The sequence below is a fragment of the Leucopleurus acutus genome (genome assembly GCF_964270905.1).
Source record: "Leucopleurus acutus genome assembly, chromosome: 2".
Lineage (NCBI taxonomy): Eukaryota > Metazoa > Chordata > Mammalia > Artiodactyla > Delphinidae > Leucopleurus > Leucopleurus acutus.
The window spans coordinates 126,781,736-126,807,027 of record NC_139143.1 but is presented as its reverse complement, the minus strand read 5'-3'; the positions used below and the strand labels follow the sequence as shown (position 1 = coordinate 126,807,027).

General features: G+C 39.4%; 1 protein-coding gene across 1 annotated transcript in view; it reads left to right on the top strand.

Annotated features, from left to right (window-relative positions):
- The window catches only part of ST6GALNAC3 (ST6 N-acetylgalactosaminide alpha-2,6-sialyltransferase 3), a gene marked incomplete at its 3' end in the record, with an annotated part of 339,913 nt that extends 316,437 nt beyond the window's left edge, over positions 1–23,476 (top strand). Inside the window, exons 3-4 of the mRNA XM_082863423.1 lie at positions 22,120–22,227; positions 23,290–23,476. Coding sequence (XP_082719549.1) covers positions 22,120–22,227; positions 23,290–23,476 — 295 coding nt within the window. The remainder of the gene's footprint in view (positions 1–22,119; positions 22,228–23,289) is intronic.
- Between the last annotated feature and the right edge of the window lie 1,816 nt (positions 23,477–25,292).

The following is a 25,292-nucleotide window of genomic DNA, read 5'->3' as shown; positions in this document are numbered from 1 at the left end:
ACTTATTAGTTCTGGTTATAAGAGAATACTATTCAGTTTCAAATATATATATTTTGTATTTGACCATTTTATCAAGCTCTCATTCTAATAGTTTTTAGTTTCCTTCTACAATTTTTTATTTTCTTTATTGAAGTATAGTTGATATACAATGTTGCATTAGTGTACAGCAAATTGATTCAGGTGTACAGCAAATTGACTCAATTATATATATATATTCTTTTTCAGATTCTTTTCCCTTATAGGTTATTATAAAATATTGAGTATAGTTCCTTGTGCTATACAGTAGGTCCTTTCCTTCTACAATTTTTAAACAATTATTTCATGTAGGTATAAGAGCTCTGTTTCTTCTCATCATTAACATTTCATGTCTTACTCCATTCTCTAAAATTTCCAGAACAATGTTAAAGAAAAAAAATAATAACAGCATACACATATTTCTTATTCCTGACCTTAATGACACATACCTTCTAGTATTTTACCGTTACTTATGATGCTGGCACTTAGTCTAAGAGAGGGATTCTTTATTACATTAAGCAGATATCCCTTTGGTTGTAGATTAGAACAATTTTATTTGGATTGAATATTGGATTGTATCAAATTCTTTCTGGTATCTCCTAAAGAAATCATATGGTGTCGCCTTCAATGACTGATACAATGCATTAAATTAATATAGGCTCCACCAAAAATATTTCCCCAAGAACACTTTTTCCTCAGGCTGGTCCATCAGAAAAAGTTGAGGGGGGGAGGAAATTGTCATCTAGTCAAAGAGCTTGGGGAAATGCTGCCTCACATATTCACTTCTTAGAGATATATTAGCTCTTATCATATGAAGATGCTGAGAAGTCCAGCAGTCAAGAAATTCAGTTAAAAATATATAGACACCATAATGCTATATGGTGAGTAATTCTGTATTTGAAGGTTGCTAAGAGAGTAGATCCTAAAAGTTCTTATCACAAAAAAACCCCACATTTTTTTTGTATCTATATGAGATGATGGATGTTAACTGAACTTATTGTGGCAATTGTGTCAAAATGTATGTAAGTCAAATCATTACGCTGAACATCTTAAACACATACAGTGCTGTATGTCAGTTATATTGCAGTTAAATTTGTTAAACCCACCATTCCCAAACATTACCTGTTCCTCTTTCCCTTGTATAATACTGTTTAGTATCCCACTGATTTAGGGTTCAACCTAACACACTTGAGAAGTGCCATATTAACAGCTTTACTTACATTAAATTATCCTTGCCCTCCTGGAATAGAACCTGTCTGGCCATAGAGTATGGCTATTTAATTTAGTGCTGTGGTCAGTTGGTTGGGTTTTAATTGAAGATTTTTGAGTCTGTAATTATAAATGGGATTGTACTCTCATTTTTCATTCCTACCCCCTTTCGGCTCTTTCTTGGGTTTCAGTATCAGTGTGATGCCAGATTGGTTATATGAACTGGGAAATGTTCCATATTTTAGTGTACTCTGGAACAATTTATACAGCATAGGAATTATCATAGGATTTTTTAAACATCTTTATTAGAGTATAATTGCTTTACAATGGTGTGTCAGTTTCTGCTTTATAACAAAGTGAATCAGTTATACATATACATATGTCCCCATATCTCTTCCCTCTTGCATCTCCCTCCCTCCCATCCTCCCTATCCCACCCCTCTAGGTGGTCACAAAGCACCAAGCTGATCTCCCTGTGCTATGCGGCTGCTTCCCACTAGCTATCTATTTTATGTTTGGTAGTGTATATATGTCCATGCCTCTCTCTCACTTTGTCCTGGCTTACCCTACCCCCTCCCTGTACCTTCAAGTCCATTCTCTAGTAGGTCTGCGTCTTTATTTCTGTCTTGCCCCTAGGTTCTTCTGGCCATTTTCTTTTCTTTTCTTTTTTTTTTAGATTCCTTATATATGTGTTAGCATACGGGATTTGTTTTTCTCTTTCTGACTTACTTCACTCTGTATGACAGTCTCTAGGTCCATCCACCTCACTACAAATAACTCAGTTTCGTTCATTTTTATGGCTGAGTAATATTCCATTGTATATATGTGTCACATCTTCTTTATCCATTCATCTGTTGATGGACACTTAGGTTGCTTCCATGTCCTGGCTATTGTAAATAGAACTGCAGTGAACACTTTGGTACATGACTTTTTTGAATTATGGTTTTCTCAGGGTATATGCCCAGTAGTAGGATTGCTGGGTCATATGGTAGTTCTATTTTTAGTTTTTTAAGGAACCTCCATACTGTTCTCCATAGTGGCTGTATCAATTTACATTCCCACCAACAGTGCAAGAGGGTTCCCTTTTCTCCACACCCCCTCCAGCATTTATTGTTTGTAGATTTTTTGATGATGGCCATTCTGACCAGTGTGAGATGATATCTCATTGTAGTTTTGAATTGCATTTCTCTAATGATTAATGATGTTGGGCATTCTTTCATGTGTTTGTTGGCAATCTGTATATCTTCTTTGGAGAAATGTCTATTTAGGTCTTCTGCCCATTTTTGGATTGGGTTGTTTGTTTTTTTGATATTGAGCTGCATGAGTTGCTTGTATGTTTTGGAGATTAATCCTTTGTCAGTTGCTTCATTTGCAAATGTTTTCTCCCATTCTGAGGGTTGTCTTTTTGTCTTGTTTATGGTTTCCTTTGCTGTGTAAAAGCTTTTAAGTTTCATTAGGTCTCATTTGTTTATCATAGGATTTTATTTTCTTAAGTTGAAATATTTTCTATAAAAAGAGAGATGAACCCAAACACAGCACCAACTGGTTGTCAGTGAGCTTGTAGAATCCCCCTGTTAGCTCTAGTTTTCTTTACTGAAGAGGCTTCAAGTGTCTCCATGTTTTCTTACTGTGAGTAAACATGATTGCTCTTTGCTCTGGAGGGTTAATCGTTCAGATAGCTTCCTCTGCTTAGAAGCAATAACTCCTTGTCTTGTCACTCCAGTTCACCACAGAACAGGGGGGCATCAAAGGTAGGTCAGGGAAGCAGGAAATGATAGAATCCTGGACAAGGGAGTCAAACTTCTCCATGAGCACATTGTCCCTGATGCTGGGAACAAAGTGAGGAGACGAGGAAAAAGGCCGGAGGGAGAGAGGAAACAGAGCAGGGTGAATTGTGAGGGTCTAGGATCCCAAGAAGAGGGTCGAAAATTATCGATCTGACTTTTAAAAATACTTCCTTTGAAGCACTGTTGAGACAATGTTGGACATTCCGTAAGGGGAGAAATGGGGTTTTAGGGCCACTTTTGAAACCATTTCCTCCCCAAGCCATAGAACTCTTTATTCAGAGAAATGCCATATTATTATAGACAAAATACTTCATGGCTCTTCTAAGGGCTTGGGCATAAAAACACACAAAGATGTTTATGTGTTTTCCTTTTTGATACAAGAATTACTCAACATCAAAAAGCAAAATACCTTAGTGGTGCAGGGCCAGGCTCATGGCAGGCACCTTGCTGTGCTTGTTGTTTGTTGAGTAGCTGCACAGTGCTCGTTAAATAAATGCACACGTGTTGTCTTCCCCTGTTTTTATGCAACCAATGTGCTCCTGAAACAATGTGGGGCATAAATTATATTGTGAGAAACGAATCCTTTTTTCCATGTTTATATATATATATATAAACATATATTTATTTAACATATATTTATTTAATACATATATATATGTATTAAATAACGCCTTAGGTACTAAATATATATTGTTTTTTACTCTTTCATTAGTTAGCGTATTTCTTAGCACTGAATCTTTAAATTTCAGTTTTCGTTCCCTCAGTACTTTCAAGGTACAATAATCATTTCAGATATTTCAGCATATTCAAGAGGACTTAATATTCAAAATGATTCTTTCTAAATAAGCTAGTAAGTTACCAATTTTTTCTCCTATTTTCACATGCCGGGTAGCCTAAAAATAAAAATAACGTACCTTTGTCTAAAACACAAATTGCACAAGATGTAACTCTTGAACCAAATCCTGGATGTATTTCTTTTAAGACAAAAAGAAACTGCTAAGATCACATATCCCTGAGTTATCCTCTGTAATGTCGTGAATGTCAAGAAGGGAAATATCTGTGTTAGGGGAAAATAATGGTTATCAAGAGAAAAGTGGTTCCTTCCCCTCCATGTTCCATCCCGCTCTTTACAGAAGCACATTTTTCTAGGTGACTTGTTGGGAGAAACTAATTCATCCATTCATTCACTCAAAGATCCTTCCACTTAATAGTGCTAGGCCTATGTTTAACATGCTTATTAAATACTGTTACTTTTGTATTGGTGTACAAAGGAAAAAATGATAATAATCGAAAGAAGTTTTGGGTGGTATGTTGCAATATGAAATCAGGACTTGAATGGCTATAATATTTTAACCAACACCGAGTTCTTTGAAACTCCTTGATTATCACAAAGCTAGAAATCATTCCTTACCCTTGATTAGAGAAAAATCTGATTTTCCTTTGCATTGCCTTCTTGAAAGAGATGATGGGGGAAAGTGCCGCAGTGAAGAGCTGAAACTGAATCAAAGAATATTGACTCTGTGTCTAGCCCACCTTGTGCTTTTTCAGTTTCAACACCTCACCAGGAATTACAGAGGGGCTGTTTCCACAATAAAGTCATCTGTGACTAGAAAATTATTGGGTAGGGAGATCGGAAAACATATCTTTCTTCATAGCAATGCTTAAGTGTTTCCCTTTTTAAAAATTTTACCACCGTCCCCGCTTCCTATTTTTTTGTGATTTTAAAGAAAATGCCAAGATTGTGAAGGGACGTCTTGGGTGTGGCTGGTGGCTCCCTGAGACTGGACTCATATCCACTGTTGCCTCCAGCCCAGCCACCACGTCATTCCCTTCTGTTAAATGTGTACACAGATTTCATAGATGTACCACAATGGGTGACTGTCCCAATCTGAAGCCTACACCCAAGCCACCTTGTTACCCAGGTTTTTAAAGTAGTAGAGGGATACAAAGAAACAGATGTGAGAGGTGACGTGAAGAGTTAACACAACCCAGTAACTAACGGGACACGAAGGATGAGGAAGAGGACAGAGTCGAGGGTGATGCACATATCCTGGAGAATCATGGGGCCGTCATCCAAACAAATAAATTAAACAAGATAATTCAGGAGCTGGAGCAGTCTACTATCTGACATCTTTCTTGGCTGCGTTAATATCACCGTTAATTCTCGAACTATGAATGGAAGGAAACAGTACTCACAGCACCACAGTTGCGAGCACTTAGGTTTTCTTCTCTTGCAATGTGCAAATCAGCAGCTGCCAGCTTGTTTTAGAAAGGCTTCTCAATAAGGCTGGGCACTGTCTCTCATGCATGAATCCTGTTAGCAGCGTACTAGTTATGGATGATTGCTAGCCACAAGCACAGCTCGAGGTGAATGACAAATGCTCTTACAGTCAGCGTGGCTCAAAGAAGTGGCAGGTCCAGAGCCATTTAAAAACTGGAAAGTGGCCTTCTGATAAATAAAACAGCACTTCTGAGGCCGAACATAATTGAATGAGCTTTGTGCTGACAGGAAGACTGAGGAAGCTTTTCCTACGGCGTCAGTATGCAAATGTCACTTTCTGGACTTTGTTGATTGCAAAACTGGAGGCAACAGTGGCAAGAGGGGTGCCTGATGGCAGCCAAAATCAGGGAGGAAAGAGACTTCCCTGTGCCTGTAGAATGACCTAAGACATTAATTGCCACGAGATTCCATTAAGCATGTGCTTTATGACTTCAGGAAGGTACAAATGACACTTAATTTTCTGAGGGTTTGCTTTGCAGTGAAAAATTCAAAAGACTAAAATTAACTTAGGTAAATTGATATTTTACCTCATGATTTCAGGAATTTAACAGTGAATACACCTCTTGATATTGATATGTCTACTGTGGGTCCAATAAATTACAAAAACACATCTTCCCACCTTTTGGAGCCCCATCTTTGTTTATTCTCCTTTCTTTGGCATGCTATGTATGGCCACCGCTGTGCTATGATTTGTTATTTATAAAAAATACAGAGCACATTTCAATCCTGATAGGTGAAATCGGAATTTTGGCTGAGCTGTGGGTCAACTGACTAAAAGAAGGATTTTAACATTTGATTCTATCTCAATTATAAGACAATAAGAGCTGGGGATCTAATGCACAGCATGGTGACTATAACTAACAATAACGTATTATATACCTGAAAAATTTTGAGAGAATAAGTCTTAAATGTTATCAACACACACACGTATACGTGTGCACACACACACAAATTGTAATAGCATGAAGGGATGGAAATGTTAGCTAACCTTATTGTGGTGATCATTTTGCAGTGTGTACGTGTAACTAATCATTACGTTGTACACCTTAAATTTTCATATGTTATGTGTCATCAATATCTCAGTAAAGCTGGGGGAAAACCTGATTCTGGAGGTAAATGGATACAAGGGGTACATGTGAGGTTTACCAAATTTTGCATGATGATTTGGGTTGTATCTCTGACATGTGGTATATCCTTAGATATATCAGTAAGTACCTCTGTTACATCATCAATGAGAAAACATTGGTAAACTGTTTAAAATTCCTTGGGGGAAAAATGTTAGCAATTTCTACTTAGGAACAGCCTGCCTTCCAAAAATTATTCAACTAAGTTGGACAAATTGAGTGCCTAATGTGTGCCAGACATAGTTATTAAGATGGGATACATTTTTATACACACAATGGAATATTATTCAACCCATAAAAAAGAATGAAATTTTGCATTTTGCAGCAACATGGATAGAACTTGAGGGTATTAAGCTTAGTGAAGTAACTCAGACACAGAAAGACAAATACTGTATGTTATCATTTATATGTGGAATCTAAAAAATAAAATAAATGAGTGTATCTAAAAAAATAGAAGCAAACTTACAGATATGGAAAACAAATTAGTGGTTACCAGTGGGGAGAGGGAAGAAGGGAGAGTCAAGACAGGGGTATGAGATTAAGAGATACAAACTACTGTGTATTAAATAGATAAGCAATAAGGATGTATTGTACAGCACAGGGAAATATAGCCATTATTTTGTAATAAGTTTAAATGGAGTATAATCTATAAAATATTGAATCACTATGCTGTACACCTAAAATTAATGTAATATTATAAATCAACTATACTAATCAATTATATTTTAATTAAATAAATAAACAAACTTTTCAAAAAAAGTCAGGATACCTTTGCTTACCAGCATTCCTTCACTGGCAAGTTTCCAGTCAGTTTGCAAGTCAGCTATTTATAAATTGGGACATATTTTCCTAAAGAAACAAATTTTAAAACAGTGGTTAGATTCTCAGGCCAATCCTCAAAAGCCAATTTAATTCATAATAAAGTGGAACTCAACTTCTAATAGAATCCTCAAACCTAACAAAAATTTATAGCAGTGATTTTCAACCCTGGCTACACACATCGCATTATAATCACCCAGGAACCCCCTTTTTTTAAAAAAATTTTTATTAAGTACGAATACCCAGACTATACTCCCAGGACAATAAAATCAGAATCCATTGTCAGTAGAAGTGGTGGTAAATGGAGCTTGGGAAAAGGTGCAGAGGATGGAAACAATGCCTCTAGGGAGAGTGGAATCAGGGCTATGGCTGGGAAGTGGAGCCAGGACTCTGGGTGTAGAGAGTGGGATCCCAGTACTGCATAGGAAGAAAGATGCCCCTGGGAGAAGGAATAGGATTGTGGAATCACAATCATCACATCAGAGATTTGGGCCTCTGATGACAGTAAAGAGTTTTTCCAGAGTGGAAAAATGGTGGAAGTGTCTAGAATATTCAGCCTAGGAGCACAAGGATTGTGGCTGCAAAGATGGAGAGGGAGCTGGTCGACATCACTCACCAGTTCCCTTTAACCAGTTCATAAGGAAGGAAGGCAGCTTCCTTCAACCTACTTTCTTATTTTGGGGTGAAGCTTTCACAAAATTTCATGCCTCATATTTCCCCTCTACAAAAAACAACTATGTATTTATTTTCATCCTCTTGGCATGATTATGGACACAAGACTAAGCAGAGGTAAGGGGAAGAGAGAGGAATGAAGGGAAGCCAATCCGTGGGCTCCAAAAATAGGAGCGATTCTGTTCATCTACTGCTGCTGTTCGACAGCCTTCAGAGTTCAGTAGCTCTTCTCGTCACTTCTTTGCAGCCCCTTTAGTCAGAAACATGGGCATACACTGTTACCACCAGCTGGTGAAAGCAAATATGCAAGGTGGAGGATCTTCTCAACTGTTTTCCTGTGTCCTTCTCATTTTTATAGCTAGGAGTGGAGATTTCTGACATTTTGTGACTGTTGCAATGTAGGAAAATCTGTGGAGCTAAAAACATTCTCATGTTTCAGTCAGATGCTCTCAAATAAGAGGAATTTTCTAAGTTCTATTCTGCATTTCTCCTGGCATCTTCTAAGATATATTGCTTTTGCTCTGTGTTCTAGTTCCCACTTTATGAAATTTTGTCTACTCTGGATCAACAATATTACTGGGCTTAATGTATATACAAAACAGAAACTGACTCACAGGCATAGAAAACAAATTTTTAATTACCAAACGGGCGAGGGAGGGGCAAATTAAGGGTAAGAGATTAACAGATACAAACTACTGTATATAAAATAAATAAGCAACAATGATATACTCTATTGCACAGGGGATTATACCCATTATCTTGTAATCACCTTGTAATAATCATTGTATAATGGAATATATATAATTTGCAAAACACTGAATCACTATGCTGTACACCTGAAACTAACAATATTGCATATCAACTATACTTCAATAAGGAAAATAATTACTGGGCTAGAAGAATTCCAGAGTCATATGAAAGTTATCTCTTCTGATTGGAAGAGTGGAATTATTGCCGTTACCTTTTCTCTGATCAAAAAGATCGTCCTTAGATAAAAGGACCTTGTACAGGAGAAGTTTTGGTATGGGGAGGGTGTGCACAGAAGGACTTCACAGGTACAGATTTACTGTAAGCAGCAGACACACAGGTCGTTTCCCCAGATTGCCAGCCAACCTGTGTATCAACGCTATGGGAAGACATACCTCCATGAAAGAAATTCTTTGCTTCACTAGGCAAGGAATCTAGCTCAACTGGAAAATCTGGAGAGCTTTCAAACCCTATCCCATCTCAAGAATAGAGAGAACAATGGATTTCTTAGGACTAAAATTCCTGGGCAGAATTAAATTGGAATAACATTCTACCTTAGTGGACAATCATCTTGTTTAATAGGTGAGACACCATGAGCTTTGACTGTTTCAAGGAAGATTCCATCACTAAGTCACCTGAATTCGGGTGTTCTTCTGGCGCAGACAGATGCCCCTCTTAGGAATCAGCTGGTACTGGAGTAGAAGAACTAGATAAGTGTCTGTTTGACACATTGATGATAGACTATAATTTGGCAAAGGTATTGTGTATAAGGTAGTCAATGAATCTCAGCCTATTGGAAAAATGACAAATAAAACCTCCTTCTCTAAGTTGGAGACTCAAATTATCAGTCCCTGAAGACCCATATGTCAGTTGTTACTTCTGACCTCTTCTAATTGAATTATTCTTCTAATTGAATTATCTTTAGTGAGCCAAATAAAAACAACTTTAATAGACGGGGATGATGGGGGTACAGCTTAGCTTTGCCTATTGAAAATAAATATTCCCCTCAAAATAATTTATTTCAGGATTTATTGAGCCGTGTAACTCAGAATAGCGATAATAGATTCAGATAGGCAGGAAGTGGCAGAAAAATTGGTCTTTCTTAATCAGAAGAAGGTCAGTGCTGCTTTGTATTTTTTTAATTTCAGTTTTATGTGTAGCTGGCTGCTTGGCTGTGGACGAAGGTGGTTTAATGATGATCCCAGTGATATTGGAGACCTTAGCATCAAGCGTGGATACCCAATTCTCCTTCAATGGGTTGAAACCACCTCAAGTCTCTGTCTTAAATCCTTGTTAAATCCTGTCTTAATCCTTTTCAGTTGTTTAAAAATTATTTTTTAAATTCTGAAACTGTGTGTGGTGACGAATGATAACTAGATATATTGTGGTGATCATTTCAAAATATATACATACAAATGTCAAGCATTATGTTGTACACCTGAAACTAATATAATGCTGTATGTCAACAAGGGCTCATTTTTGTCAGAAGCAAGTTTGAGTCTGATTCTGTGCTAGAACTATTTCTAAAGGAAAAGCTTGGTTTAACTCAATTTCCAGTGAAGTCAAAAAGCTAAGGGAGGGCTTCCCTGGTGGCGCAGTGGTTGAGAGTCCGCCTGCTGATGCAGGGGACACGGGTTCGTGCCCCGGTCTGGGAGGATCCCACGTGCCGCGGAGCGGCTGGGCCCGTGAGCCATGGCCGCTGAGCCTGCGCGTCCGGAGTCTGTGCTCCGCAACGGGAGAGGCCACAACAGTGAGAGGCCCGTGTACCGCAAAAAAAAAAAAAAAAAGCCAAGGGAAAGTGAGTCCTTTCTTTTCTCTTCTAAAAACTTCAAGTAGCAGGAAAAAGTCTTTTATCTATTTAGATATTCTCCTACCTGATTACAATCTTTCCTTTTTTTTTTTCTCCTTAGTCTTAGGGAAGTATATGCAGAGGGAATTGCTGATAAGAGAAATAGGAGAGAAAGCCAAAACCTTCCTTTAATTACCTTTATCAGGTTAGCAGGGAACAGGCACCTATGCCTTAGGTAGAGACGGTGATTAGCATTCAGAATACTGAAGACCACGTCAATTTAGGAAGGGCATGATTTCAAGATAAGTTGAAGGGTAAGTTAGAAAGAAGCAACTTATTTAAGCCTAAGTATAGGACTTGGATCAGATCAGATAGTGATTGTTAATAAGAATTAAGGATTCAGTAGAAGCAAAGCCCCTATTTATACCTAGAGTATTAAATAGACTGATTATGTTAGAAAGGATCTTGGAGGTCAACCAATCCAACTTCAAATCTTTGGTTGCAAGGAACAGATGCCTCCTTCAGCTGACACAAGCCGAAGAGGACAATTTATTACAAGGTTGCAGAACCTAAGGGCTGAAAGGAAGCCATGCCTGGGGAATGAAGTAAATCTAGGAACTTGATCTTTATTTTCAGGACTTACCCCTTCCTCCCTCCCTCCCTCCCTCCCTCCCTCCCTCCCTCCTTCCCTTGTCCTTTCCTCCTTTCTTTCGTTTCTTTTTTTTTTTTAATTAGAGTATAGTTGCTTTACAATGTTGTGTTAGTTTCTGTTGTACAGCAAAGTGAATCAGCCACACGTATATGTATATCCCCTCTTCCTTGGATTTCCTTCTCATTCAGGTCACCACAGTACATTAAGTAGAGTTCCCTGTGCTAAACAGTCTGTTCTCATTAGCTATCTATTTTATACATAGTAGTGTATATATAGAAACTGTCATACAGAGTGAAGTCAGAAAGAGAAAAACAAATATCGTATATTAACACGTATATGTGGAATCTAGAAAAACAGTAAAGATGAACTTATTTGCAAAGCAGAAATAGAGACACAGATGTAGAGGACAAATGTGTGGATATCAAGGGGGGAAGGGGGGTGGGATGGATTGGGAGATTGGGATTGACATACATACCCTTTATTTCTTTTTAAAGTTAATGTACATATCTACATCAGTGGCCTAAAGCTATTGTTTGAACATGACCATGGCTGAAATTCTAAAAAGTGTTTTGAATGGTGAGGCTATAAACACAAATCTATAAAGTGGTGATAATAACTCTTTGCCAAAATACAGCTAGACATTTATAATCTCTCTAACATGGATTATGTTACTGTAACTACAATTACAGAACTTCAGTGATGAAAGACCCTAAGCCTGCCTAGGTCAATCCTCTTATTCTGCCACCAAAAAAAAAAAAAAAAGAAAATGTGGCCCTAGAAGAAGCAACATGTTCAAGATTGCCTAGAGAGTTAACAATAGAACCAGAAGCATTGAGGTCTTTTGATGACTGCTCTATCAGACATGTGATACCTCCTCAGGCAATACTGAGAATGACGGTAACCAAGGAAGAACTTAGTTAAGAACCTGATTTCTCTGATATGACTGTCTTTGGGCAAGTACTTTATATCTCCCCAAACCTTCATTTGTATAGTGGGGATATTAATACTCCCTGTAGGATGGGGTTGTTGTGAGAATTAAATAAAATGACCTATGTACAGCTCTTGGTACAATGCCTAGTACATATAAATGCTCCATAAATAATAGCAGTTATTATTTATCAAAAAATGTTTACTTAGCTTTTTGCTGCATATCAAATAACCCTAAAACTCAGTGGCTTACAAGAACATTTATTTAGTATTCACAGGTCTGTGATGAGCTATAGCTCTGCTAGGTTAGCTGAACTTGGCTCTAGTTTTGGGCTCGTATCTGCGTCACGGGACCCAGGCTGAAGGAGCACCCTCTACCTGGGATGTGTTGTTCTCATGATGGAGGGAAGAAGTGTAAGAAATGGGAACCATGTGACACTTCTTAAAATCTCCACTGAGAACTGTCTCAATGTTCACTTCTACTTATGGTCCATGGGTCAAAGTAAGTCATTTGGCCAAGCCTAAAGTTGTAAGGCAGGAAAGTTACTGACGCATGAGCAAGCCATGTTCAAGGAGGAGACGATCAATACAATCTATCACAGGAAAGTTGACAGAAAATCTATTGTTTTTGAGACAAGGGCCTCTATGGTAGCTTGAATAGTCTGAAACTAGAACCCACACAGACTATCCGTAATACCTCACGTCCTCAAAATTATGGGCCATTTAGGAAAACTGGAGATCCAGGGAAGGCAACAGTTACTCAGAGTGGAGGTTAGGTGTTAGTGTACATAGTGTAATCCCTTCTCCCAGAAGCTTCACTGGGTAAAGGAGATGTTACTGTGGAAGTCATTTAGCTCAGCATTTCTAGACCAGGAAGGTATTTCAAAGGGTTCATGTCCTTAAAGCAGCAGTGGTATCCATTTTCATCTCCAATTAAAAAAACAAAACAAAACAAAAAAAGCAAACTCAGTAAATTAAATGTTTTTGTAAAAACTGTTTCCCTTTTAAGTGGAACAGGTTGTGAGCCTTCAGGTGTGTACTGAGGAAGTCGGCTTGGAGACTACGTGGAGATTAGATGAGTTTGCTCCTGCCTTGTAACTTAGTTTATAACACAGATGAACACCACTGGGTACCTCCAATAGCCTCACACATTTTTTAATTGTTTTTATTCTTAGTCATATATTGTTAACACGTTTCTCAGTTCTGAATTAATGAAGAATTTAACGAGGAAGAAAAAATATAATTCTGCCAATGTTCCCCCTAGATACTTTTCTCCAGATCCATAAATTTCCTTCAGCTGAAAAAACTAGCTATACAGAACATCAAGATATCTCTAATATTTCAAAACATAATGTAAGGGGAAAAAAATAAGTCAGTGTTACTTATGCATCCTGTCTCTAACCAATAATTTATTATGGAAATTAAGCACTGATGATGCTTTGAGGTTTCTTCCAGATTAGAGGACAGACCAGAGCTACCCTGTATTCCCGTTAGTCTCATTCCTCAAGTGCAGCTGCACAGCCCATTCCCTCTGCCTGAAAGGCTCTCCTTCTGCTCCTTTTTCTGCCTGGTGTGCTTCCTTAGCCTTAATCTGCAGCTCAGCTCTCAAATCCTACCTTTCCCAATTCCCTCCAGCGGCGTCTGTTGCTCTTCCCTCAGTACTCTCATAGCACTCACAGGGGAATTGATAACCCTATTTTTGAAAATAGTCATCGAGTCTGTCTCCCTCCCTTGACCCTGATTTGAGATCAGGGGCAACTTGGTCTTTCCAGTGCCTGGCGCAGTGCCTCACACTTACAGTGCACCCAGCGAATCTTTCTTGAAAGGACGAGGGAATCAAAGCTTTATAAGATTAGAAACAGAAGTCATGGGGAGAGCGTTTCAGGAAGAAGGAACATGTACACAAGTCAAGAGAAAAAAAAGACAGAGGCTGACACATACAAGATGTGCTAAGGAGTCATAAATGGACCCATGTGACTAGACATGGGAGTTCAGGAAGAGAAGTCCTGGAAAATACAGTGAGAGGTCAGGTTTGTCAGGGGAGGGCCCTGAGAAGTACCCATTGCCTTAGTCTTCTTGGGCTGCTGGAACAAAATACCATATACTGGGTGGCTTAAACAACAGAAATTCATTTTCAGATAGTTTTGGAAGCTGGTGGTCCAAGATCAAGATGCCAACATGGTCAGTTTCTGGTGAGAACTCTCCTTCTGGCTTGTAACCTTCTTGCTATGTCCTCATATAGCATGAAAGGAGAGAGCTCTGCTGTCTCTTTCTCTTCACATAAGGGCAGTAATCCCATCAGTAGGGCCCTACCTTCATGACTAATTACCTCCCAAAGGCCCCATCTCGATACACCATCACAATGGGGGGTTAGGGCTTTACCATATGAATTTGGAGGGGATACAATTCAGCCAATACTGAATGGTTATGGAACCAGTCCTGCCTTAATGAAGTTGCCCAAAGAGATCTCCACTATCCATCCTTGCCATACCTGAGGTTCCATTGGTTCATTTAAAAAATTGAATGAAATCCCAGAAATCAACTTTTCCAGTTGAGAGGGCTTTAAAGCCCAAGGGTAAGAGCAAAATAACCTTTTAATTTCTGAGATGAATGAAAAAAGTAAACTTTGTGAGTGGTATCTGCTATTTCTACAGCAGTCATAAATCATATCTTTGGGAGCTATACTATTTTACTTTTAAATGTACATTTTGAAAAGAACACAGTCATTTCTTATTATGCTCCTTTTGTACAATTTCATTGCATGCGTCACTAGTCATAGAGTCCTGTTGATTCTACGGCAAGAAAATTATTTGTTATATTTACAGTCCAAGAGCCTACTGATTAGCACAGGCATTTTGCATTAGCGGATTGGGATGGTAGTACAGTCCTCTAAGATTTATGGCTTTCTCCATCTACCCATGGTCCATTTTTCATTATTTTCCAGGCCTAGATTCCTCTCATTTGGTGCATTCTCTTAGGAATCATCCACAGTATGATGTTCTTATCCATTTGAAAAGTTTATGTCCATTTGCAAATGATTCAAGCCAAGATGGGGAGTTCTGCCGCCTGATTTGCAGAAAGTTATTGCTGCCTAAAGATTTGCTGGGCATGTCCCATTGACAGATAGTACCAATATACAGTGTTAATACAATGGGCCAGTTCCAGAGTATTACCATAGCTCCCGACTGTCGAATGACATACAAAAATATATGACTTGGGGACAGCTGAAATTGCTTCCACACTTTGAGCTCTCCTTTCATTAGACTGGTTCACAATATTAGATTGAATCCCAAGGTGCTACTGATAATCACCAGCTGTTTTTCTTGGCCAGTCTCTTTGTTTAAATGTATGCTTTCATTATCCATGTGCTTTTGAAAAAAAATGGGGGAAGAATGTTTTTAATTGAATAATCTGTATTCTGTCAGGTATTCCGTCTCCCTAGGAAGGTATATGGAAACTTACTTTCTATTTTTATTTATCCTGCCAGTATAGTATAGTGATGAGAGAACTGAGATCCAACAGTTTTAAAACAAGACATGAAATGTTGATTAATTCTTTTATAAAATTTCCTTTTTGCTCCTGAGTAGAGCAGATTTCAGAAACTGCTGCCAATGTCGTGCTGTCCAATAAATCTCCATTGTTGGGAGGGTCTGGATCTTCTCTGGGCTTTAATAAATGATTATTATGTTTTTGAAATTTTCGCTTGGAATGCCCCAGACCTTGTTTGCATTAGCTCATGGAAGAAATGAATTAGAAACAGTAGGACCAAAGGCCCCCAAAGGAACCATTCCATGAAGAAGAGGCAGGCACAGAGATGGAGGCAACTGGACTCTGCATCCTTGTTCCTTGACACTTGTTTCCCTTCCTCATTGTACGTCCCCCATTGCAGGCTATAACCTGCCCTTTGGGTTCAGGCCAAGTGAATTTGCTGATTCCTAGGGCTGTGTTGAAAGATAAGATAATAATTCAGTATTGAGCAAACCTGAATGGCTTCAGATAGACTTGTCAAGAAGGAGAAGGAAGTAAGATGCTTGGCTGGTGAGGAAAGCCAGTGGGACAGTGAGAACCCAGACTGGGAACTGTAGATAAGGAGAGCCTGGAGAGCCTGCATTTGGGGTCAGAGAGATTCCCATGGCAACCCCCCCTGAGCCAAAGACTACACACCAGGGAGTCAAGAAGTCTACTGCCCTCTTTGGGCTCAGGGGAGCTTGGAACAGAGAGGAATCTGGTGAAATGTGAAAGAGAACTTATTACACAGGACATATCCCACAACAGAGAACTGTCTCATTTAAAATAGGCCGAAGACTTCCCTGGTGGCGCAGTGGTTGAGAGTCCGCCTGCCGATGCAGGGGACGCGGGTTCGTGTCCCGGTCCGGGAAGATCCCACATGCCGCGGAGCGGCTGGGCCCGTGAGTCATTGCCACTGAGCCTGCACGTCCGGAGCCTGTGATCCACAACGGGAGAGGTCACAGCAGTGAGAGGCCCACGTACCGCAAAAAAATAAATAAATAAAAATAAAATAAAATAGGCTGAGATTAAAAAATCGTAATATAGAGAAAGTGCTATTATTTTGCCCATCAAAGTATAAGCTTCTTGAGTTCAGAACCCAAGTCACTGAGCTAATGGTGCTCAATAATTAGAATATCTTGTGAATAGATAATAAGTTCAATGTAATTCAGTTTTCTTTTGAAAAGTAACCATTTCTGTGTCCTCAGTTCCTCCCCTGAAATTATCCCACAGGGAAATGTCACTCACTAGAAAGTTTCAGCTTGCCAGGCAATAGGAAAGAAATGCTTCATAATATGTTTCCAGAAAGGAGAAGGTGAGGGAGCATGCTCAGAAGCAAGCGTGCAGGTGAATGAAGGATGCTGACAGCCACAAATATTGAGACTGATAAAAATAAGGCCAGCATGACAGACAACGAATCCCTGTGGCCATGTAATGGCCTTTAGACATCAAGGAACAGGGGTAAACATCAAGGGGCATGGTAGCTTATATTTTATTGGTAATAAACTAGATGAAAGATCATATTTTAAATGATATGCCTTCAAGCATGTGCTACATCAAGGTGTTGACAACATCATGTTTCCAAGAGATGAGCAAGTAAATTTAAGTAGTTTCCAAGTGGTAACTATCTTGATTACCAAGGAGCAGTGGGATGCAAAGCTTGGCCGGTGGAAACAAATGATTGATAGCTTCCTTTTAACACTCCTGCCTTTATTTTCCCCTGCATGGCTCATTATTCTGCTGCAGTAATTTAAGCTTTCTTATTGTACTGAATTAGGGGCTTAAATTCTCTTATCATCCCTATGGGAATCTTGATTGTTTATTTGTAGATGACAATAATTGTTTTTATCGATCCCCAGATGTGGAAGGTATAAAAAGTGCCATGGCTGATGGCCAGCTGGTACATAGTGTTGCGTGCATGAGTAACAAATTACAAGACAATATTTGGTCCCAGAAGAGACCCTTTTAGAATTTTTTAAGGCATCTGATGGTTATCACTAGGTCTCTCTAAGCTGAAAAACATAAACAACTTCATGTACATCAGCTCAAGTCTTTTTGTTATTGTTTTTATTGAACCTCCAAAGGTCTCCTAGGGTGTATAATTTATACTTCCTCCTTTCTAGTACACCCACACAGCAGGAGAGTTTAGAAATGGTGCAGCTACAAGAATTCCCAGATACAATGCCATCCAAGCCAGTGAATTCCCTTAGGGACCCAGATCATCAGGACATTTATTCAGAAGAATTCCTGTATTAATCCAGCAGCTGCCATTATTCCACTGCAAGTATCGTTATATAGACATTAGCTCTGAGTATTTTGAGAAGAAACCACTTTGCTAGCCCCAGCAAGTATTATCGGTAGGAAACCTCACATGATATCACATCCCAAATATATCAGAGGCACCAGGGAAAAAAATGCAACTGTCTAAGTGCTGTTTGTAGGACAGGGCACTTGGGCAGTATGAACCTCCCAGTCTGAATCAAATGCAACACAGCTTGCTTGAAGAGCTTTTGAGCTAATGATTATGATGTCTATCCAGAAACAAAATAAATTAGGTTAGGCTTAAAAGTAATCAACATCAGAAATGTAAAAATTTCCTTATTAGGTGGTGAGATGGAAAGATCTTTGACCGGATGCCAAACCCTGAAATTCCTGACCCTCTTTTCCTGTGGTAAAGAGAAGATAAATATGTAGAGAAATCACTTTGACAGTTGTACCCTATGGGGTTCTGTTCTGAAAGCTTGGCTGTTGAACTCTCAGACATGAATATCTGGGCTGGATCAGAGTGAGCCAGCAGAGCTTATTTTGCAGAGGAGGGGTCCATATGTCACACAAATGATCCCCCCTTTGTTCCAGGGCTCTAATATTATTTTGGTCCTTGACAGCAACTCCGTGGAGGGACTGGCTCCTGGAAAAATGCATAAAAAGAAAAACAATTTGCCCTAATTTAGATTTTTTTCTCACTCAAATTAAGCTTTACCCTCAATGCTATGGCTGTGCCTTTGGTCTTAGCCATTCCAACACCTTCCATGAGCAATCGTGTGAAAGAGGAAAAGATGGAGCTTCTCCCTCCAAAATTTAGTGACTGTAGCCACTACCATTGCCAGGTAAAACTGTATACCCTTTCGATATACACCCCAGGCATTTAGTGGCATGCCCATCACACAAGTGTGCATTAAATGTGACCTGATCAATTAATATGCTTGTTAATTACCCATCCAACACACATGGAACATGGAACTGCCAAAGGGCTAAAGAATAAAACAGATTGACCACTGAAGGTGATGATTGCAGAATCATTTGATTTTAAAATGAGAAGAAACCTTAGGTAGGACTAGTTGAACTATCTCACTTTAGAGACAAGGAAACAAAGATGACCCAAAGAGGCCAAATAAGTTGTCCAAAGCTTGACATTTGAGTAGTGGCACAGCTGGAATGGGAAACCAGACATTCTCACTTCTGTTCTGTACTGCACTTGGTACCGACTCTGAAACTCCACTTTGTTACACTCATTGTGACTAATTGTGTTAACATGTGTGCCTCCCTCCACTAGACCGTGTGCTCTTTAAGAAAATATCCCATATTCATCACCAGCTCCTAGCAGAGTCAGTGGCATATAATAGGATCACAATGAATGTTTGTTGAAAATAATGAACAAATGGGTGAATATGTGAGACCTGTCTTTTCTCATCATGTGCAAATAGATGCTGTAATTTTTAGTGATCTCTACTAGTGCTTGGTCAGCCTAGTAATGAAGAAGGATAGAGAGGATTGGAAGGTAGAAAAAGTAGAAGGAAAAGGCAAGAAGAGGGAGAAAAATACAATTCAGCAGGAATAATAACTGGAAAAAATCAGTACATAGATAAAATTTCTAGTTTCGATTTGGGAACTTTTAGTCAAGACTCTGTTCTTCTGATCTCTCCCAATTTTCAAATGACTTTTTAAGCAGATGATGCTTTAAGCAGGTCCCATCATCGCTGTTCCTCCTCAGACCCCAGAATGCAGGATTGACTGCAGGTTCCATTCTCTTCTAAGCCAGCTTGCTCTTTTGTGTCTTCCCCTCCCTGTGCTGTGTCTTCCCACCCGTTTGGCACCTGCTTCTAACCCATGCTGCTTCTAGTGTTCCTATCACAGAGGAGAGTGCGTGTAACTTAATGGGATCCTGTTTCTGGAATGTTTTCCATTTAGAAGACACACCGGGAGATACAAAGGAAGTCAATTTACATAGCGGCATTTCAGACTCAGTGACAAATAGGCAGAGGGGGTGGATATAAATGCTCTGGGTCTGTTTCTTCTTCCAAATCAACCAAAGTCGATGAAAATAAAGGTTAAAAATCCAGTTATCAACCCCCACTGTGTGTCTGAAATGCTTGCCTGTTTTAAGTGATTTGATACCAAGTGGTGCCTGTTTAAAAAAAAGGAATCAGGGCTTCCCTGGTGGCGCAGTGGTTGAGAATCTGCCTGCTAATGCAGGGGACACGGGTTCGAGCCCTGGTCTGGGAGGATCCCACATGCCACGGAGCAGCTAAGCCCGTGAGCCACAACTGCTGAGCCTGTGCGTCTGGAGCCTGTGCTCCGCAACAAGAGAGGCCGCGATAGTGAGAGGCCCGCGCATCGCGATGAAGACTGGCCCCCGCTTGCCACAACTAGAGAAAGCCCTCGCACACAAGCGAAGACCCAACACAGCAAAAATAAATAAATTAATTAATAAACTCCTACCCCCAACATCTTCTTTAAAATAAATAAATAAAATTTAAAAAGGAATCAAAAGATTCAGGGTCCTAATTGTAGCACACTGATGGCTTGGTCCTGAAGAACGGCAGCAAGGATATTGGACATCAGTGGGAACAATTACTGGCTGGAGTGCTGTACCAGTGGTGAAGCGTTGGTTTGGAGGAGAAGAGCCGGCCATGTTCTAGTTTACCAAGACAGCTAGATGGAAGATAGGAAACATAGTCTTTTTAAGACAGTGGCGCTACTCAGTGGCCAAGCAACCTGGGTGACCCAGATGCCCCTGCGGGGAAAGTTTTAAGCAGATAGGCCATCATCTGTATTGGATGGATTGGGTTGTCTTGGCTAAAGACAAATACGGAGATCAAATATTCCCTTGAACCATTTGGAACTTGACAGAATCCTCCAGTCAGGACTTAACTAATTACTCTCCCCCTTCAGTTACCGTACTTCCCACCTCTTCCTTAAACATACCAAGCACACTCCTCCTATTTGTGAGATGGAACACTTCCTGGGACACTCTTCTCTCATACGGTCTGTTGAGCAAGGGGCATCTGTGGCTTATCACCAGGAGTAGAAGTCCAAACACTTCTGCCCACTGTATCTTGGTATTGGAGTCACAAAAGAAAACACAACACAGTCAAGCACTGGATGGAAAAATGCTATCCTCACACAGAGAAGAGATAGAGCAAGGTCAGCTCTAATAGTGGGCATCGGGCCCCCACAGCCAGCAGGTCCCTCCCAGCAGCTGACACAGGCTCTTGGCCTGCATGCAACCCTCTTGTGCCACAGAACAAAAGACCCCATCCCCTTTTTAAAGGAATTGGATATAGCAGTGAGGTTAGCCATGTGTCATATGACACTTAAGCAAATGCGTACACCTTGACTGTGAAACAGAGAAAGATATTCACACACAGGGTGATAAGTCCGGCACAGCCTGTGAGAACTCCTTGGTAAGGAAGTGTTCCGGGCCCAAGGCCCACTCTTATGTGACCAAGAGGGCGTTGAAAGGCTACCCACGTGAGGCTGCCTTTCCATTACGGCTTACACGGTTTCTTCCCATTCACCCTCTCCCACCCCCTTTTTTCCCAGATCTTTGCTTCTGTTATCAAAAAGGCCTTCCCTGATCAACCTTTATAATATAGCCACCTCCAGATCCAATCCTCTGGCCTGCAGGAAGACAAAAGCCTTGGTTTTTGTGATAATTACTGCATCCATGGCACCTACAACGGTGAGGGGCACAGGGTAGGTGTGGTGTTCAATAACAGCGTATTAAAGAGATTGGTATGATGGGTCTTACAAAGGAAAATTCTTGTCTCATGATGCCTGGAAAACAGTGAAGGAAAACTTTTCAGATGCTTTCACAGACCAAGTCATTCACCTGCACTGCACCCAATTTTCACTTAGCAAGCCTCAGAGAAAGTGACATGTCCAGGTAAGTAAGATAACACCATTATCACTCAGCTCCCATCGGGGCTCCAAGCAACTTTAGAAAACCTGTCCTCTGATATACAGTACTAATTTGTGTCTTACGGGAAATCAACTAAATTATTTTTCACCTGAAGGGAGCAGGGTTATTTGACTCCAGATATTCACCATTTGGCTTCTCTTCCATACAACATAGCTTCTAGGCTTAAGGTACTAAGAGTGAGAGCATGCCTATAAATTATTCAGAGATAATTTGAAATAAGTGTGTATCTTTGACAGATTGTCAAGTTTCCTTATGTTTTTTCCTGATAACAAAGGCTATGTTTTTGATAAAATGTTGCCCGTTTCTCATCACACTTTGCTGTTGCTCTGTGTATGTCTTCTGTGTTGTTTTGTTTTGTTTGTCATTGTTTGTTTTTGTTCCGCCTACAGAGTCCAGTCTGGCTCTTATCTCAGCACGGGTTGGTTTACCTTCATTCTGGCCATGGATGCCTGTTATGGCATTCACGTCTACGGGATGATAAATGACACCTATTGCAAGTAAGATCACAGGAAATTATTTTTATGCATCTCCAATTCTGATATGTTGTCAAAATATCACAATTCATTTTAATACCATAAATCTGAGAAACAGATAAAGCAACAATTATTTCCCAGCATTCTTTGCTGACATGACATTTTATTGTCAGTGCATCAAGTTGTGACTTTTAGGGATGATAAAAAAGAAAAATATTTACCACAGTCTAATGTCAAATGTCAGAAGGAACATTTTTCCCTTAGTCTGAGGCATATCAGGGACTTGTGGCTTGGAAATACAGAACAAGTTCGTGGTTATTTAATTTGCAAAGTAGATTTGTCATTTCCGCTGCTCTAATGGTCGATAGATGGCTGTCTGCTCAATGGTTGTATTTGATCTTGAAGGACAAAATGTCCTGAAGCCTCAGAGAAGCTGATACCTTAATGAGAATTCCTGGAAATTATATTTCACTACTAAGTGAGTAATCTGCCAGATTCTTATTTAAAATGGGTATGTTTATCCACAGTATATTCCTGCTGGTAGGATAGTTTCTAAGTAGATAATAAAACAAACGTTCCATGCTTCATGAAGGTAATGAAATATATTTCCCTACCAACGATGGGCACAATATAATTCAGAGAGCATTATAATCATATTGTCAAAATGGTAACTAAGCCACAATCCTCATAATCAAATATTTCTACCCTAACTATAAGCATGATGGAGCACAGAGGAACCAAATATCTTACTCTGAAAAATCACTAAGCTTCTTCAAGCTCTGCAAGAGCAATCAGGTTATCCAAAGTTTGTTTCCATTATACACCATTTCCTCCTTCAAAGGGTAGCTATATTTTTGCATGTAATTGGTGTGATATATACATTTTATTTGATTTATTAAGGCACTAAGGATCTGGTATGTCTTCCTAAAAGCTTTTATGTATAATAGCTTTTAAGTGAGTTCATGGACAAGAATCATGCATGGGTTTGCAAGTAAATGCATTTACTGGGCACATAATGGAGTCTTGTAAATGAATACTTCATTCTTCATCTCAGTCTTTCTCTCCTTTTCTTTATTTCTTTTCTAGGACAGAAGGGTATAGAAAAGTCCCCTACCATTACTATGAACAAGGAAGAGATGAATGTGATGAATATTTTCTCCATGAACATGCCCCATATGGGGGGCATAGGTTTATCACTGAAAAGAAAGTGTTTGCTAAATGGGCCAAGAAACACAGGATAATATTTACACACCCAAACTGGACAGTGTCTTGATGTTGGCTTTTCTGACCTTGCCACACCACTTGACATGATCATGATACTGCAACTGTGATGCTAATGATGCTGATGCTGGTGATGATAAAGGCAACAACAATGATGATCAAGTTTCTGTACATTCTCAGATATGGACGGTGATTCTGCCAGTAATTTGAACTTGGGATTCCGTGGAGTGTAGTTGTGCTCATTATGTTCTTTCTGAAGGTTCAACATTTCATACTGCACTTTATAATCTAACTGGAATTGAAATAAAGGCCAGTAACATGACAAGAGTGACCTAAGAAATGGGAAGATTATCCTTCAAGATAGTTGCCCAGGATTCTTGGACAGTGAGTAATTTCCAAAAGCCCTGGGATTTGGTCTCATGAGGCAAGGTTATTGACTCTGCTGTCTGTTGAACCTGAGCAGCTCCACCATCTTGAAGAATGGTTGATTGTCAAACACTGACCCAAGAAATGCTTTCTGGGTACAAGGGTCTTGCCACAGTAACTAGTTGGCCTGGGGGCAGGAAAGGAATCTCTTCCTGACTTACCATCTTCCTACAGTACCTCCTACAGCTAAAGCCTCAGGCCATTTCCTAATTCACAAGGAAGATATGGACATCCTACCCACCGGGATTACTTGACTATCTCAAACACTTCATTCAAAATGAGCTAACTAGCAAATCTTTTTGAATTTCTACTCTCATCACTCCATTCTTACTACCGCCCAAAATATAACTAAACATATTACTAGAATGATCTGTATTAATGTTTAGTTATTTTTGGTTGAGTGCTAAATATTTCAGAAAGCTATTCAACAAGTAAGATACCAACACTGTAGTAACATAGACTGTGAAAACATTCTTAAAACATAACCAAAAGGGTTTACTAACTCTGCTTCAACAACACAACATTTTATGCTTTTTAAAATCATGAAACAGGGAAAGCAAAGCATATTTTTACATCAATTTGTATCCTACCATACTTCGTAATATATATTTGTATATTCAAATTTCTATTTTATAGGCCCAAGTTGTGTCTCTCCACACATTTCATTATCATTGCCAAGTGCCAACTGTTAGACATGGAGAGGAAATGATTCCTTGTATTTAATCTGACCAGAGCTTTTGCCTTCTTGGGGTTTATTTTCCCCAAACTGTATCAGTTGCTATACCATAATAACAACAATAATAATGACCTTGATGTCTAAAGTGCTTTGTCATGTAGAGTCCTTTCACACATGCTGTCCCATGTGATGCCCGTGACCACCCCATCAGGCTATTGCCTATGCATTCTGACATATTAGCAGATGATCTCTAATTTGTTAATTGCTACTATATATTCCAGATTGCTCCCCTTCCTAATATTTGTATAGAATAGAGTTTATGTAGACTAGTAACCAATTGATTTCAGTGCCAAATACAATGTATTATATCAGGATTATGCAAAAAGTATCCCAAGGATGGCCCTGGCCATAAACTAGGAATCCTGTGAACAAAAGTACTTTTGATTTTTTTTTTTTCCCGTGGCTCTATTTAGGTGGGGAAAAGATGAAGTAGCAGAGACAACAGGAAGAAATAGAAGTAAAGAAATACAGTTTCTCGTCCCCATCTTAAGATTACTTTGTTCTCCATATATTCATTGCTCATTAAATATTAGAGGGTTGATTTGCTGAGAGAGTAGCTGAGAGACCAAAAACATCCTTACCAATGATTCAAAAGACAAAAGCTGGGCTTAACTTACAGCCTGTTTTGGAGGCTGGAAGTGATGATGCATTTCACCTTGGGAGCCCTTTCCAGGTCTCTACCAGTGCTAAGTCCCATGATAGGCTA